Here is a 19,359-nt window from a genome sequence, read left to right on the forward strand (position 1 = left end):
CGGATGAGGTAATTTATAGTAATGCATGAAATGAATATGGTGAGATAGTGGATTAGAAGGCATGGGGTGATAATTGTGTATAGAATTTGGATCTTCTCCATTACTGGAGAATCCATTACCATGTTAAGATCATGACACGTGGCAAAAATAAAAATCCAACAGTCCTTATTTTAACTCATTTTTTAATAAAATAAATTATATTTATTGTTTCCCCTTAAAATCCAGTACTGGACTCTCCAGTACTGGAGAGGAGTTGGACTCTTGTGTATATTGCAATATTTGGATGATTTATTTTTAATTTTTTACTGAATATATGAATGACTGAATAGATGTATGAATATATGAATGATCTATTTTGGATGAATGCATGTATGTATGGATATGATTTGTAATGATGACAATTCATTGTGTATGCCCCTAGGGTTGGGAACCTTATTTTGGGAGACAATATCCTCATTACAAAACATGATGTACCAAAATCGGTTGACAATTGTCATATAGTTCAGACTAACATAGGATAACAATGAGTTTCCCCAATTTCTCACTAAATATAACACTCGGGATAATGGTCCATATATTATAATTTATGCAAATGGGTCATCTTTATAACATAAGGATACCAAAATACAATGATATCATGTACCACTCACAATCGGGTGATGATGTGGTTACTTTATTTACGGGATGAAAGTCCAAATTTATGATGAGAAATATAAATGGTGAGAGATAAAAACATATGGTGTGCTTCTCGTGTCATACACAAGGTACACCCAACAAGTTTTTCGGAATGTCTAAAGGCCACATTCATACAACGAGGTATTATGATATGTCTAAAATAGACTCCAAAAAATGTTCTAGACTTCTAAAGGTCATCCGACTACATCAAATCTCTAAAGAAAGGAAACAAATATTGTGAGCTAGAAACGAAAAGAGACTAACTCCTCACTCAAGCAACTAACTCACAATATTGACAACAATATGGATGAACCATCATGCTAATACTAGATATCACACTAGCTCCTCAAGCAAAGAACTGCCATCTTCCCAACCAAGTGTCAAGCACCATAATAACAATAATGGCGACCACCTAGGATATACCAATCGAAATCTTGAAAGACAAAAGGACATTACTTAATTTAACGAAATTTCTTTGGCATTTGAAAAATGTTTACACCTAAAATGCTCGACAACCGAAGAGTGGATCGAGCCCAGATGGACTTATGATAAGCTTGACTACCATCGCTCCCAAAAAGAAAAGTTGTCACAATGGAGTACCCACATTGAGAACAACCATGCCACTAGACTTGGGTAATTGTTTCATGCCATTTCCACAATAGTTTAATACAAGCTGACTACTAGGAATGAGGCCTATTATCGGGCATATTAAATCTGGTCTATACAAGTGTTGATCATACCCAGAAATTCAACCTAGTTAGGAGAAAGGATGACAACAACAAGATAGGGCAACTTAACACTAGTCACGCTAGAAAACTATCATTCACGCTAAATTCAAGGCCACACCGCCTGAGCAATATAGTTTTACGTTGCTTACGCGACAAAGATAATCCAAATCTACAACATTGTTAGTCTAAAAGGTTAAAAAAGAGCAAGATCATATTGGTCACAATGATGAATGACCTCCCCATGGAGTGAAGACAATCTCACTCCCATAATGTAAATATATGAAGCCATTCAGAAGAAGATGACATGTATATTTACTCTACTTTCTCTCTAAACATATACTTATAAATAATGACTTGAGTATCAGATTCCCTTTTCAACCACCCCTCTAACATTAGTTCTCTAATACCGGAGAGTTTAATGCTAAATATAGATACTTATATAGGACATAAATTTCTTTTAAACGGTTAAGACTTTAATTATTTTTTTAATAAAATAAAATAAAAAGTTAACAAACCCTTTTCCCCTGTACATGGAAAAGATTCCAACCCCTCCAACATGAAAAGTATTATCATATCATATGAGGCTGTTTTTCAATCGACATTGTCAATACTGGATTACTATCTATGAGATGAAAAGTAATGTCGCCATTAAAAAAATGGAAAGAAATGGAGTGGGGTTCAGTTTTGGTGAGCTGTTTATACTGAAACAGTGCAACCCTTCTTTAATCACTTAAATTCCATCCACATGACCCTCTGTCTCTCACAACATTAAATCATTCTCACCCTCCTCCCTCCCATTTCTCTCTCCGTTTTTATTTCAAGAAATGTGGTATCACTCTGTAAAATCATGACCCTCCAAAACACTCTCCTCCACTTTCTTCTTCCCCTTCTCCTTACCTTTAACCTATGCTATGGCCTAACTAAGGACGGTGTCCTATTACTTTCTTTCAAATACGCCGTTTTAAGTGACCCAAACTATGTGCTATCAAATTGGAACTACAATGATACCACACCCTGTTCCTGGAACGGCGTCGTATGTTCCTCAATTTTAACCTCAACAAACACAACACCTAGTGTAACTTCATTATCTCTTCCAAATTCTCACCTTATAGGTTCAATTCCCTCTGATCTAGGTTTAATTGAAAATCTTCAAGTTCTAGACCTTTCTAATAACTCACTCAACGGTTCTCTACCTTCATCATTTTGTCAACCTTCTTCGCAACTTCGGTTACTTAACTTGTCTAGTAACTTAATTACCGGAGAGGTTCCTGATTCCATAACTCAGCTTAGGTTTCTTGAAATTCTTAACCTTTCAGACAATTCCTTGGTGGGAAAAGTGCCAGATAATTTATCTAACTTGCAAAACCTAAGTGTTGTTAGTTTGAGAAATAATTATCTCTCGGGTTTTCTACCCAACGGGCTTCGGAAGTTGCAAGTGTTGGATCTCTCTTTCAACTTGTTGAACGGAACACTTCCGTTGAATTTCGATGGTGATAGTATTAGTTACTTAAACATTTCTTATAACCGTTTTTCCGGTAACATATCACCGGAGTTTGCTGCGAGAATTCCGGTGAATGCTACCGTTGATTTCTCGTTCAACAATCTCACTGGTGAGATCCCGCGTGAGATTGTTTTTTTGAACCAGGAAGAGGAGTGTTTTGGTGGGAACATTGGTTTGTGTGGTGAACCAACGAAGAAACCATGTCCTATTCCTTCTTCACCTACTTCTTCTCCTGCAATCGCTGCGATTCCAAAAACTTTCGATGATGATGATGATGATTCGATGTCACCAAACGGATCTTACGAGCTGAAACAACAAAACGGTGGTATTAGGAGCGGAACTGTTATAGGAATTGTAGTTGGTGACGTTGTAGGCATTGGAATCTTAGCAATGATTTTTGTGTACTTATACAAGAGAAAGAAAGAAGAGAATGCAATAAAGAATGAAGTTGAAGTAGAACATTCAGATAGTGTCAAGAGTTCTTCATCGACAACCTCGGAAACAAGAAGGTTTACGAGGTGGTCGTGTTTGCGAAAAAGAACAGAAGAAGAGTCATCATCAGATGCAACAGTTTCATCTGATAGTGATGTAGAAGCTGCAAAAGATGTGCAGAATTACCAAAAGGGGCATGAAGATCAGAAACAAATACAAAATAAAACGGGTACTTTGGTAACTGTGGATGGTGAAAAAGAGCTTGAGGTTGAAACACTTTTAAAAGCTTCAGCGTATATATTAGGTGCAACTGGTTCAAGTATAATGTATAAGGCGGTGCTTGAAGATGGAACTTCTTTAGCGGTTCGAAGAATTGGTGAGAGTGGTGTGGAACGGTTCAAGGATTTTGAGAATCAAGTAAAGGTTGTGGCTAAATTGGTTCACCCGAATTTAGTTCGAATTCGTGGGTTCTATTGGGGACATGATGAGAAGCTTATCATCTATGATTTTGTTCCAAATGGGTGTCTTGCTAATGTTCGTTACAGTAAGTCTATTCTCTTCAATTCTTCCTTGTTTCATAATTCACAACACAAACACAAGAACATGCACATACTATTATTTTTTTAATTATTTTTGTTGTTGTTATTGATGCATGTTAGCATGGTGGGTTTTACTAGAATTCACTTTTGGTTAGTTATCATTTGTCTCTAAACATGTTTTATTATATATCTCAATATATATCTCAAGTTAATTATAATATTACTTTTTATAAATTATATTTTATTTATGTGATAAATATATTTAGTCCGAGACAAAAAAAGAAAAAAAATGTATTTATTAACAATATAAGAGTTCTTTATACTGTTATTGCATTATCTAACATTTATTTTTAATTATCATTGACTTTTCAAAAAAATTATTCAAATAAAAGATAAATAATACATTGATTATGTATATATCTTTACACTATCAGTACATAAATTTAATAATCGACAAAAAATAGGATAAGTTGAAAACATGTGATCCTAGTATCATATATGACGATATGACATAGACGGTGCAGTAGGTGTAACTACAACCATTTACTTTAATGCAATGGATAGTCAACTATGGTGAGAAAATAGTGCTATAGAGCGTTCCATGGCTTTCTGATAGTGATGTGAGTACCTATAATTGGAAGCACCTAATATGTTATTTGTTTCTTGCTCGAGTCTAATCACTTTCTTCACATTTCTCATCCCAAATCTAGGACCCATTTATGTTTTATATTATTGCCACTCTACTCAATGAATGCTATTATTCTCACCATTCTACATAAAATACATAGTTGTCAAATCTTGTGTAATAATGTGCATTTCCTTTTTTGTAAACTTTTATTGACCAAAAATAGAAAATTCCAAACTTACTTTAGGTCTTAGTTATCAACTCTAGAGAAATTTAAACCATTAAATTTTCTTAGAATTGATAAGTGAATCTCTTCTCTTAATCATGTAATAGAATTAGGTTGGAAATGTAGTATAAAGACTCCTCTAATATGGAAGTTGAATACACACCAAATTTTGATATAGATCCACTAATTGAGTATTGATATCACTTTTCATCATGTTGACAAAACATTAACAATATATATATATATATAAGAATATATCATTATATTCATAAAAAAGTGACAATCAATCATTAATATCAAAAGATATCACTTTGTAACACATGTTAATTTTCTTATAATGTATGAAAATTTGTAGAAGAATATATCATTTTTCTATAAGAATAATGATAGTAGAAATGTACATAAAAGATATACTAAGCATTATTGGACTTTAGTCAATGTTTGTGTGATTGATTATAAAGTAAAGTAAATTTGTGTTCTTGGAATATAGGGAAAGTGGGCTCCTCCCCTAGTCATTTGCCATGGGAGGCTCGGCTAAAGATAGCGAAAGGGGTGGCACGTGGACTAGCTTACCTCCACGAGAAGAAGCACGTGCATGGAAACTTGAAGCCAAGCAATATTCTATTATGCAACGACATGGAGCCCAAGATTGGAGACTTCGGCCTTGAAAAGATTGTGACTGGAGACACTAGTTATAAAGCTGGAGGATCAGCACGCATATTTGGGAGTAAGAGATCCACGGCCTCACGTGATAGCTTCCAAGACATGACTTTCGGCCCAAGCCCAAGCCCGAGCCCGAGCTCCATAGGTGGTGTGTCTCCTTATAATGCACCTGAGTCACTCAGGAACCTGAAGCCTCACCCAAAGTGGGATGTGTATTCTTTTGGGGTCATCTTTCTTGAATTGCTAACGGGTAAGGTTGTGATTTTGGATGACATGGGCCAAGGGCCCGGGCTTTTGGTTGAAGATAAGAGTCGGGCCTTGCGGATGGCTGATGTGGCAATTCGATGTGAGATGGAGGGTAAGGAGGAGGGCCTTTTGGCATGCTTCAAGTTAGGGTATAGTTGTGTGTCTAATGTTCCACAGAAAAGGCCTTCGATGAAAGAGGTGTTGCAAGTTCTGGATAAGATACCGTTATCATCTTATTCGTTGTCATGCTATTATTAATAACCCGTAGGAGGAAGTAGTATTTTTTTAAAGGATTTTTATAATGTGTAAATATGCCTTTGGAATTGATGTTATTAATATGTTTTAGGCGCACATTAAAATAATCCCATTTTAAAGAAACAAATACCGTGTCTTTTATATGTAACTTATTTAAAGTAAAATATATTTAGTCTCAAGTTAGATTATGCTTGCATGTGCCAATGAAGTTGTATGTATAAATCTCATTTAAGGATAGAGAAACAAAGCACAAGACAAAATGCTGGTGAGAAACAAACCTAGGTCAACATGGTGTTTAGGAGCAGCCACAAAAGACTTTATGTCTTGAACCCAAGTATCCTATCAAATATTATTAAAATACTATAATATTTACGCACTATCAGTATAAAAATTTATAAATAATCAATATATCATTTACTAATTATTTGTATTACTTTTTTTATAAAAATCAATAATAATTAAATATTAATAATAAATAATACAATGTAGTATGTAAAACTCATAATATCAATGCATACAATTTTGTTATTAAATACTTTTAGACTTTGAACCAATTCATTACATGCCTTCCAATATTACAGGGTCGACTCCAATTACCAAAGCAAACTACATGTTTGCTTCAACACTATTCTTAGCACTTTTTTTATTTTTTACAACATATCCTTAAAGAGAAAGACTGGTATAAATATATATCTATGTAAAGATAATCAATAAAATATTGACAATACATTAAAATTTAGTGCTACGTTATAGCATCACAAAAAACATAAATACATTTGTCTGTATTAAATACCATTTGTCTGTATTAAATACGTCTCCATCCAAAAAAGTTTCATCCTTCATATAGTAGAGAGCAGAGGACTAATTTTTTCTTCAAAGTAGAAAGATTATGGAAAAGATTAAAATGTGTCCCAACAACATAATTTCATATATACATGAAAAATGGAATCCTATTGAACCACTTGCATCATATTTAAGGAATCGACTATATATATATATTATTAACTGTTGAACTTTGTTGACAATGTACTCTTAGCTTTATTAATCTTATGTCTCTCTTTGGCCAAGTCATTAACTACTTAATCTTATGTCCCTCTTTCTGTTCATTTACCTGTTAAAAATGCCTGGTTGCTTATCCACAGAGCAAAATATCAGTACTTTTACATATTCCATGGGCTAACTTATTGAAGAAGAAAATAGAGACACGATCCGTTCATAGAGGGAAGTAAAGTTGTACAAAGGCTTATGAGTTCAAAGGAAAAATCATTCTATCATGTTATGTTCAATATTGCTAAAAGGAAAAGGCAAAAACAAACGTTATCTATGGAGCCTAAACTTCAGTTTTAAACTTTGTATTACTTTATATACTTTTTGTTTCTCATTTATTAGAAAAGTAAAATATAAAATATAAAATAAATATAAATTAATTTTATATTTTTTATCAATAAAAAACAAGGAGTACATAAAGTAATACAAAAATTCTGCTTCTCGTTCTCTATAGCTACCCGCCACTGACTAAAAGTGTGTTTGGCTATGTGAATAGTCAAATTTCTTTTTGGTTTTGATCATTGTACACCAACTTAAAGGCATAGTGGCCTGAATCTTGTCTTACAGTTTCAGATTACTTCACCATAAAGAGGGTCTTACATGAAATGAATAATAAAGGATAAGACATCACTAAATTCAGCACTAAAAATATACTAGAAATCATTCTCATTAAAAAATATAAAAAAGTAAGCATAGAAAGCACACAAAAAACTGTGTAGGTTATGAGGTATGTGAAAAAAGGTATCCTATAGTATCTACATTTGGTTAATATATATATTAATTTAAATTATTGAATATATTGTTTAAATTATTAAATTTAGTAAATGAATATATATTAAAATTTGATGGATGTTTATATACATTTATTTTATATATATGCGAGTGAAATTAAATACTATGGAATACTAACCTTACATATAATATAATAATAATAATTTACTTCAGTGGAGTATATAAAGTAGAAAAACGTATACAAGTAGTATGAATACTGTATCATCCATCATTTATATTTATTAATTATTAGCTTTTCAAACAAAATAATCTAAATAAATAGTGAATAATAACCCAATAACTTGGAATTACACAACCAAGCTATGAGCTTGATCACAACTTGAAGAACTTCTGTAATTAACAACGCAACTTCTAACATAATGCAGTGATTGTGTGTATGTTTTTACATTAACAATACATACATATTAAGCTCTATAAATTATGAGTCTTTTGTCATCCATCTAACATCCATAGCATGACATTTCTTGAAGCTGCTAATTTTGATCATCTTCCTCCAACAGCAATGGCCCCAACCTTTTTCCTTTATAGTAGCTCTAAGCATCTTTAATTTTTATATTGGGAAGAGAATATTTACTAAAGAAAAGCATAATTGTATATCCTTTAAGAGTCCTTTCAACCTTTTATTCCTATCTAAAAAAGAAAAGGGTTGATGTAATGAAAAATAATTAAAGCACATTTTACTGTTAATGGAGCTTGCAAAGTAAAAAAATTGGTAAACTTTATTCTCTAGATCTTGTTTACGAAGCAAATTTTTCCACCACATCAAACAGGTAACGGACCGTTTTGGATCTTGTGTTTAATAAAACTTATTAAAAGGGAATTATGCCTAATTTAGTACCTATATATGTTTTTTTAAAAGAAAAAAAATGTATATACCGACCACATATGAATTTTACATATTATTTTTATATTATTCCCAATTCATATTTAATAATCACTAAGTCTTTAAATGATATAGTAATTATACAAATTATACTGATAATATATTACCTCTTATTTAAATATGAGGTCATAAAGCTGCCACCAAAGATTAAAAATGCAATAGGATTAGACAGGCTAATAAATAATAAGATGATAACTGAAGTGATAATGCATATCCATGTGTTGTCTGAAAATCTGAATTCTGAGTTCCTCAAATCTGAAAGAGTGGTTGTTTTTTACTGAAAGAGGAACCAAAACTGTTACTCAAACTTTGGATTGGTGCCATATTGCCAATAATCTAAATCGGAAATCTAATTATATGTTTATGTTTCATACAAGATAAAGGACATCGTGGCCCAGTTGTCTTTTGTCCACCGTCTAAAAAAAATACAATAAAAAATACCGACATCTTTTTCCACATAATACAATTGAATTGTGTTTAGAGTGAGCATAGCTTCTTATAAAAAATTTAGAGTATTACTTTGATTGCAAAAAAATAATCTAAATTAGTATTCAAAGACAATCAAAATAGTCCGATCATAAAAAACTAAAAATAAATAATTTGTATTACGATTGACATTTTTTATACCATTTTCATTTTTTTAATGATCAAATTGATGTGTCCAAAAATTTGAACGAGATATTTAATACTGTTTTAAGCAATCTTACAAGAATTACATGTTGATCCAAAAATAGCAAAATGTTTGATGCGTTGATTAGTAAGCATAGACCAGTACTATCGATATTGCATACGTATTTATTGTCTTCACGTTGATTAATAATGGAGCCATAACTTCTCGCGGTAACGAAATTCAATATGGGTTGGTCTTTAATATGTGTTCATACGTGTCAAATGGAATGACATACCGATCATTAGTGACCCCTAGTCCAATTAGAAATTGTAGTATTATTAGGATGAGTTTAATTTTATTGCAACATCATTATATAAAATATCTTTATATTGTCAACCACATATCAGTCAAGCATTAGGCTATTAAGCGAGATTGAATATCTATATTATAATATTTCATCATAAATTATATTAATCAAAAAGTATTAATCTCTAAATATTTTATATTCGTTTCATCTAAGTTTTTTTGGGACCTCATATGCCTCTAAAAATTAGATTAACTTGCATTTCATTCACACTCATTATTGTCACTTCTTATTTTTAATTCATACATGTCAAAATCAATTGAAGTATAGTTCTAGTAGATTTTTCAATATTAAGAGGTACAATAATTTTATCTTTAATACAATTATTCATAATCCTATATTTTTTAGTGTGTTTATTTATTTCTATTATATTTAGTTTATTCTTGACATTTTAGTATCTAATATTTACTATCATATAATATTGGGATTTCATAATTTTGTAGTAAATTTATCATTGTTTGAGTAGCACTTGTATATCATATATGACACTCATGCATTCCACCATTTCAACTGTTGTATCATTAACTTCAACTACTTAAATTTAATAACTTGTCATATAAAACTATCTCTAACTTTTATCTTTACAATAGAGTTTACCATCTCTTTCTAAATTTATATATTATATATTTCATCATATTTTAACTTATATGGAAATTATGTACTAAAAATTATACTCCACTTTTCTTATAGATGATCAATTTCCCTTACAAAACAACTTCATTTCACTTCAACATTACTAAAAGTCTAATAAGTGAAATTACCTGTTAACCAAAACAAAGTTCCTAAATGAGATAAAAAAAATGAAAATCTAAAATGAAAATAACAATTAAAATAATAAATTAAAAGCTTATTTTTTTATATTAGTGATTATAATAACATAATTTGGATTGGGACTTAGGAATTCGTGAGTGTTTAATAATTTATTTATAGTCATATCACAACTTTTTTATTTACTTTAAAACAAGAAGTGGAGAACCCCTCATATAATGAGAAGGCTACTTTTAATAATATTTAACACAAATTACAATATTTGATATATATAACATCTAAATTATACATTTTAAACAATAAAAAAGTAGATTAACAGACACCAATCTAATAACAATAATAAAATCAATAATTAAATGGTAAGGATTGTACTGAGACTAGATTTTTATTTGTTTTCCCAATAATTGAACAGTGACATTGTGAGGTAGTGTTACACTGTTACGTTATGAACAGTCTCTGTCTTCAATAATGACAGTTTTATGTCTCTTTCTTTTTTATTTTCTGATGAAGTCCTTAATCAATATTCATCGATTAATATCATTTGAGACATTATCACTGAATTGAGTCTTTCAACCCCAATTCTTATTATTTGGTAATATAGTCTTGATAGGTTAAAAATTTTAAATACAATAATTTGAATATATGCTTTTTCATTTATGTGTAGATTACTCGAATTTTTTTTGAAAGAAAGTGATGACTCTCTCATCACTTATATCTATGTTATAATTAATTGAGGAAAATTTAGATAATAAAACTGATGGAAATTTTGATTTCTTCATTGAAGTTTTTTTAAAATTTATTAACAATTAGTTTATCACACCTTAGAAAACTAATGCATGCAGTTAAAGTAATTAAGGTAATATTTGATTTAAGGATTTTACATACCGATTAAAGACATTTTAATATCAAATAAAAACTCTTGTAATAGTAACTTTTTAAATAGACATTACAAAACAATGAAATTAGATTATTTGTGAAACAGTTAGAAATTCGATGTTATTTAAGTATTAAACAAATGTTATATGACAGTAGGCTAATTATGCTCTATTAAATTGCATTTTACATACTTTAACATACGTGAGGCTAATTAAAAGTAAAGTGTGTTATAACTTACATATATAAAAAATGTATCGAGAATGCAAGAGTTTAATACCCTATCAATCATTCATTCATTTCTCATTTTTAATTATAATTAACTATTAAAAATTATACAAATAAATGTTGGATAATATAATAATTATATAAATTTTTATACTAACATTATAATTATTAAGTTCTATAAATTATACATTAATTTGAACATAAATGTTCTAGGAAAGAAGGAGCATAATAACTCATAAATTTGTGATTCATGAGTTAGGGACAGACATGCAATCATACACATGCTATGAGGTGAACTGAAGTGCCATCATCTTCAATAGGAATACCAACAGTTTCAATCAATCCACTGTCTTCCAACTTTAACAACAACTGCAAAACCAAATGTCTGGCACAAAAATGTAAGATATCAAGGAAACATCAATAATTCACCACTTAAAAAAAGTCTGGATCCTCTGCTCTGGACAAAGATTTTAAGTTTTCAAATTTTTTTCATTCCCTAACCAATCAAACTTCATAAAATAATATTAAAATATCAAACTTTATCCCTCTCTAATGTCTGAGACAAATGTTACATAAATATTGTGACATTTATTCAAAAATAAATCAAAAGTTCAAATTTTAAAATGAAAATTAATTTAATTTTCAAAATTAAAGAAGAAAAAGAAAAACAGATCCAAAGCAATGTGGATAAGGATGAATGATCTCCAACCTCTTTCCTCCTCCTTCAACCACCACCGTTATTCTCAGCCACATACACTATGTCATGGCAAAGGATCTCCACTACATGCAGCTGCTTGCCACCATTAATGGCACTATCAACCGCACAAAGCTCAAGTCTTTCTCCGTGTTCTTGTGGAATATTGTTGCTCTTGCAACTTCAATAGCCAAAAATGGCAAAAGAGTCATCCCAAAATGGGGCCATGACAAATTTGAGTCATCGACGAGGGTTTCTTTACTAATTTATTGGTTATGTTTTTTCAACAGTGGCATTGTCGTCCATGGATTGAAGGAGGAGGAGAGAGATTGGGGGTCCTCCTTCCTTATCTACATTGTTTGTTCTTTAAAAATATTAAATTAAATTTCTTTTTAAAATCTCCACTATTAATTTATTTTTGGATATTGTCACAATTTCTATGTAGTATTGATCTCTCAAGTAATGAAAAGGATACAAACTCCTTAAAAAAGCTCAACATCCAACTTTTTGTTAATGGGAAATATAACATTGAAAGAAGAAAAAAAATGATTTTTTCATATGGTCCATGCAATCAACGTTATACATCTCAAAAGATACACTGGTCACTAGAACAACAATAAATGTTTCTCTTTATTTTCTATTTTCCTTTTAGTGTTTAAAACTTGTCATTTTGTTTGTTGCTTTCATCATTTCCTTCATAGAGGTTTGAAAACATGAAACATGAAGAAAATAAGTGATATCTTGTTTGTTTCTCTTACCATGCAGGCATGCGTCAGTCTAAAGAAAGACAATTGTTTGATATAAATTGGCATACATAAGGATATTGAGTTATAATAATTGTAAGGTATTCACTGTGAGTACTTAGTCAGCCAAAAAAGGCTATATATTTAGTTGGATTTGACTATCAATATCAATTAGTGCAACTAGTTCTTCACATATGAGTCGATGCTCTGTCCAAAGAGTAAACTCAATGCTGAATGAAATAAATTTTAAGGTCTAAAAGGAAGCTGTAGTGATAAATCTCGACTGTATGATGTACATCTAACATTTCGTATAAAGAAATTTATTTCTACTCATAGAACTTCAATGAGGTTAAAATTGAGAAATAAGAATGTTTTAACTGAATGTGTTTAATGATTGTAAAGCGCATTATTCCAAAAGTGTTCAAGGGCTCTAAGTGTTAAAGGTCTTAGTCAAGTGAGCTCTTTCGATCTTATCCTTGCACCATATCTTCCTTTTATATATAGTGAGATATAAGTTTATTAAGTGACCATTTGTCATTCTCAGTGTTGTAGCTTGAACTGCCAAAGTGTGCAAGAAGCAATATCAAAATCAAGTACATGAGCAAGACATCATCAAACTATAATTTGAGCGACTTGAGTTTTGATGTGAGATTAGACATTTCCATAATGTATTCTCATGTTTCTTTTACCTTTATACTTCATGAATATGAGTTTAGCCAAAAGGTTACTCGTCCCCGCCATTTTATTTTTGGAAAAGTATTGTTCAATTTCTTTAAAGAACTTCATTGCACTCTGATCCTAAAAAATAGAGTCCCGAAACACTTTTGGAATAGTTTGTGCTTCATGATCATTAGGTACATTCAGTTAGAGCATTATCATTTCTCAATTTTAACTTCATTGAGATTTTTGAGAGTATAAATGAATTTTTCTATATTAAGTGTTATATCTAGATCAATATAGTCGAGAATTATCTCTATGGCTTCTTTTATGCTAATCACAATTCACATACATAATATCATACAACATTTATGTCCTTTTAATCAAATCAATTTCCACAATAGAGATTACTTTAGCAACATATTGCATCAACCAATTTAAAAATATTATCAGACAAAAGGGAAACAATAATGATCCATTATAAAAATGCAACTTGGAAACAAAACTTCTCAAATTTAATAACTTTTATTATTAACAAATCTTGTGCAACCACATGATTCCAAATTAAATATGCTTATGCATATATTAATACATATAGTATAAAATATAACATGCCTTATAAGATCTTTTCCTACATTGTCTGCACATTCTACTTTGTTCTGATTTCTTTGTTTCTCTCATCCAGATGCTCATGATTAAGACAAACATACATTTGCTTATGGACATCAAAAGCATATTGATTTAGAAGCCTGAGACTTATGGACATTAACACTACAACTTGATTTATTAAAAAGATCACCCTACTTCTCATATGGATGCTTCCTTTGGAGTATGAATCATGCAACAGAGTTTATTCTCTTTATTTCCACACATGTTCATCATTTCACATGTGCTTCATAATTCGTTGGTTGAGTTAGTTATGTTTGTTATTTTAAACTAACTCTTGCTTGTGCAACAAGGCATCGTGTATATAAGGATCTTCGATCCTTCTTTATAGAAAAAACAACATATATACAATCAATCAAGAGGTTTTGCATTCAAGATTCATTCAATGAAATCCAATATGGTATCAGAGCTGTCTTTATGAAAGCTCTGCTGCAAACCCATACTCCTCTTACACTTTTCATCTTCATCTTACACATATCTCTCCTAGACACTTCTTCATTTTAACTTGCTAAGCAAACAATCACCAATGCAATGGAGATAGAATCAATCACAGGTGCAAATCATGGTGCAGAAACACCAACAGATCCCTATAAGAATCCATTCTACTTACATCCAGGATAAAATCATGGAATGATGTTGGTATCACCACCCTTAAATGGGATGAATAACCACTCATGGGGCAAATCGATGCGGAGGGCTTTACTTTCGAAAAACAAGTTCAAATTCATCAATGGAGTCATCAAGATGCCTGAAGAATTAGATCCAATCTTTGACTCTTGGGAGAGATACAACACAATGATCATATCTTGGATCACAAGGTCTTTAACTCAACAAATTGCTCAAAACATTATGTATATTGATAATGCCAAGGAATTGTGGGAAGACCTCAAAGAACATTTTTCAAAGGGAGGCTATTTCAGATTCTCAGATTTACTACATGAAATTCACTCTATAAAACAAGGAGAAAGAAGTCTATCACCCTATTTAATTGATCTGAAGACTTTGTGGGATGAGCTTGATTCTTTGAGGCCTTTGCCAACCCGCACTTTCAACACCAAATGCTCATGTGATCTTTTAAAAATCATCAGAAGTCAAAGGGAATCAGAATATGTCATATGCTTCTTGAAAGGGGTTAATGATCAATACAACACATCAAGATCTCAAATACTCCTCATGGAACCCCTACCAACTATCAACAAGGATTTCTCACTAATCATCCAACAAGAAAGGCAGGAAGAAGGAAACATTCTTGGACAAGAAGACAAGATCTAAGTTAATGCAATCAACTCCAATCAGACTTGGAGGAATCAATCTAATCGGAACAACGGCAATGGCAGAGGGAACACTGATTACAATAGAAATGAAAGGAGGTTTAACAATTCTGCATCCTATATGACAAAGAATCATGTTTCCTCTAACAATAACAAAATATGCACATTCTATGGCAATGACAAACATACAGCCGAGACATGTTATTTTAAACATGGATTCCCACCCAATTATAAGTTTAAGTCAAAAGGAGGAAATATAAGATTCATCAACAACTTGACCAGTGGCAATGAGAACATAGGAACTTTGGCTCATGAGGAACAACACATGGAATCAAAATCAAATAAACAAAATAATCACTTGACTTCAAAACAGTCTCCAAGCTTGAGCATCACTACTGAGCATAAGATCAATCAATTCAGTTATGACCATGCTGAGGATGAAGTCCTTCCAATATCAGGTAACTACACTAAAACGCAAGCTTGGATTCTTGACAGTGGTGCCATGGATCATGTATGAAATGATATATCTAAATTCACATACTACAATGCTATCAAACCTATACTTGTGAAAATGCCAAATAACTCTACCATAACAACTAAATATTCTAGAACCATTCAACTCACTCATAAAATCACTCTTTATATTGTATTGTATATGCCTTAATTCAAATACAACATAATTTCCATTAATAAGCTTGCTAATGACTTACAATGTAAGCTTATCTTTAACAAGTACTCTTGCCTTATCCATGATATGATTTCTTCGAAGATAATTGGACATGCTAAAGCTCATAATGGTCTTTACATACTAAAGGGGCATAACAAATACACTAATAATTCTCTGCACATTCTTGGTTCTTTTGAAAATTGTATAATGACTGGTTTTGATCTTTTGCACTTTCGGTTGGGGCATCCTCTTCCAATGTAATACAAAACATTAATAAAGTTTTCCGTTATGTGAAGTTTGATAGCAATATAGTTTGTGATTTTTGTCACCTTGCTAAACAAAGCAAATTGCCTTTTCCTACTAGTACTACTCATACTTTGCATGTGTTTCAACTTGTACACATGGATATTTGGGCCCCTCTTAATGTCCCTACCACCCATAGACATAAGTACTTTCTCACCATTGTTGATGACTTTACTAGATACACTTGGGTCTTCCTTATGACCGCTAAGTCAGAAACTAGGACTCTAATGCAAAACCTTATTCAATATGCCTTAGTTTAACATGAACAAAAGGTAAAAATCATTAGGAGTGATAATGGTTTAGAATTTAGTATGCCTACTTACTACTCCAACAATGGCATAATCCATCAAACCTCATGTGTTGAAATACCTCAACAAAATGTCATAGTAGAAAGGAAACATAGGCATAATCTTAACACCACAAGATCTCTTCTATTCTATGTCAACCCGCCTAAGGTATGTTGGGGATATGTTTCCAAGCATGTTGTCCACATTATCAACAAATTGCCTACTCCTACCCTAGATTACAAATCTCCTTATGAGATGCTATTTGCTAAGTTACATGCCTACAATGAACTTAGGGTCTTTGGGTGCCTTACTTATGCTTCCACTCTCACAAATCACAGGAACAAACTTGATCCTAGAGCTCGAAATTGTCTATTCCTTGGTTACAAGGATGGCACAAAATGTTACATATTGTGTGATTTAAGAAGTAGGCAAGTCCTCGTTTCTAGAAATGTTATATTTCATGAGGACATTTTCCATACCACTCTTTTACCATTCAACACACATCAAACAAAAACACTCCTCACCATGACACAAATGATCAACCTATGCTCCTAGGTCACATCCCTGCTACTCACCAAACCATCCCTGCCATTGATCCTCAAACCAATCCCACTCCCACCTCCCCTGACCTTGACATTACAACCTTGTCCAATAATCCACTTGAACACAACCTTAGAAGATCTCAAAGACCTTCCAACCCACCTACTTACCTAAAGGACTTTCATTGAAATTTCCCACCATTATTAGTAACCAAACATCACAAACTAAACCTCTTAGTAAGGTTCTATCTTATGCTTGCATACCATCTACCATTATGCACCATTGCTTGTCCATCACAAAACATATTGAGCCAAAAACATACAAACAAGCCATTAAATCTACTGAATGGATACAAGCCATGGAATGTGAATTGCAAGCTCTTGAAGCTAACAACACCTGGACACTTGTACCTCTACCACCCGATAAACAATCCATAGGATCAAAATGGGTCTACAAATTAAAAGTTTACTCTGATGGCACAATTGAGAGACACAAAGCCATACTTGTGGCAAAAGGATATACACAAACTGAAGGTCTTGGTTACTATGAGACCTTTGCCCCAGTAATCAAATTTACAATAGTTAGGATTCTCTTAGCCTTTGCAGCAACTCAAGGATGGGCATTACAACAACTTGATGTCAATAATGCCTTCCTACATGGCGACCTTAATGAAGAAGTATACATGAAACTCCCTCAAGGCATTTAATATTCCAATCCTAACCTAGTTTGCAAACTTAACAAATCCTTATATGGCTTAAAACAAGCTAGTAAACAATAGTTTGATACATTGTCTCATTCCCTAATTTCCTTGGGATACAAGCAATCCCATCATGATCATTCCTTATTCACAAAACCTACACAATCTTCATTCACTACTTTACTAATATACGTGGATGACTTGATTCTTCCTGGCAATGATCCAAAAGAAATTGACAATGTTAAAGATTACCTAAACATAACCTTCAAGATAAAAGACTTAGGTGATCTAAGACACTTCCTTGGTTTAGAGGTGGCTCATTCCAAACATGGCATCACTTTATGCTAAAGAAAACATGCCATTGACCTTCTCACTGATACTGATTTTTTGACCTCTAAACCTGTCTCCACCCCTATGGTTAGATCCATCCATCTTCATCAAAATGACAACAACCCCTACTCTAATCCTATGCTATATATACAATTAGTAGGAAGACTATTATATCTAACCAATACCCGACCTGACATAGCCTTTGCCATTCAACAACTCTCTCAATTAATGGCCAATCCTATCATTAATCATCACAAAACTATTAATAGAGTCCTTCATTATATTAAAGCTACTATTGGATAAGACCTCTTCTATCCTTCCAATTATATTGTTCATCTAAAAGGTTACACTGATTCAGATTGTGCAGCTTTCCCAGATACTAGACGTTCAATTTCTGGTTATTGTATGTTCCTAGGGAACTCATTGGTTTTATGGAAATCAAAGAAACAAAACACGGTTTCCTGTTCATCATCTGAGGCCGAATATAGAGCTCTTGCAATTGCCTCATGTGAAGTTCAATGGTTAACATATCTTTTGAATGATTTTCATGTTGATTTCAAGACCCCTGCCTTATTATAATGTGATAACGACTTTGTACATCATATAACTGCAAATTCTGTGTTCCATGAGAGAACAAAACACATAGAAATCGATTGTCACGTGGCTAGGGAACATTTACAAAACAAACTTTTTCATTTGCTCCCTATTCCCACATCTGAGCATGTTGCAGATTTACTTACAAAGGCTTTAGAGCCTTCTACCTTCACCTACCTATTGCCTAAGTTGGGAGTAATTAATCTATACTCTCCAGCTTGAGGGGTTATAAAATATAACAGGCCTTATATGATCTTTTCCTGCATTACCTACACATTCTACTTTGTTCTGGTTTCTTTGGTTTTTCTGTTTCTCTTATCTAGATGCTCGTGATCAAGACAAGCATACATTTGCTCATGGACAACAAAAGCATATTGATTCAGAAGCCTGAGACTTATGGACATTGACACTACACTTGGTTTATTAAAAGGATCATCCTACTTCTCATATGGATG

General features: G+C 32.1%; 1 protein-coding gene across 1 annotated transcript; it reads left to right on the forward strand.

Moving 5' to 3' along the window:
* LOC109350114 (probable LRR receptor-like serine/threonine-protein kinase At4g37250) lies at nt 2,137-5,997 on the forward strand. Its single transcript, XM_019591253.1, has 2 exons — nt 2,137-3,880; nt 5,217-5,997. The coding sequence occupies exons 1-2, from the start codon at nt 2,251-2,253 to the stop codon at nt 5,891-5,893; spliced, it is 2,307 nt and encodes a 768-aa protein (XP_019446798.1). The 5' UTR covers nt 2,137-2,250; the 3' UTR covers nt 5,894-5,997.

Source organism: Lupinus angustifolius, chromosome LG06 (genome assembly GCF_001865875.1).
Source record: "Lupinus angustifolius cultivar Tanjil chromosome LG06, LupAngTanjil_v1.0, whole genome shotgun sequence".
NCBI classification, from domain to species: Eukaryota; Viridiplantae; Streptophyta; class Magnoliopsida; order Fabales; family Fabaceae; genus Lupinus; species Lupinus angustifolius.

Bases quoted from the DNA above. Each gene is read 5' to 3' on its own strand.
- LOC109350114 (XM_019591253.1), top strand. From the start codon at position 2,251: ATGACCCTCCAAAACACTCTCCTCCACTTTCTTCTTCCCCTTCTCCTT. The intron at 3,881-5,216 runs GTAAGTCTATTC...CTTGGAATATAG, and splicing joins TCTTGCTAATGTTCGTTACA to GGAAAGTGGGCTCCTCCCCT.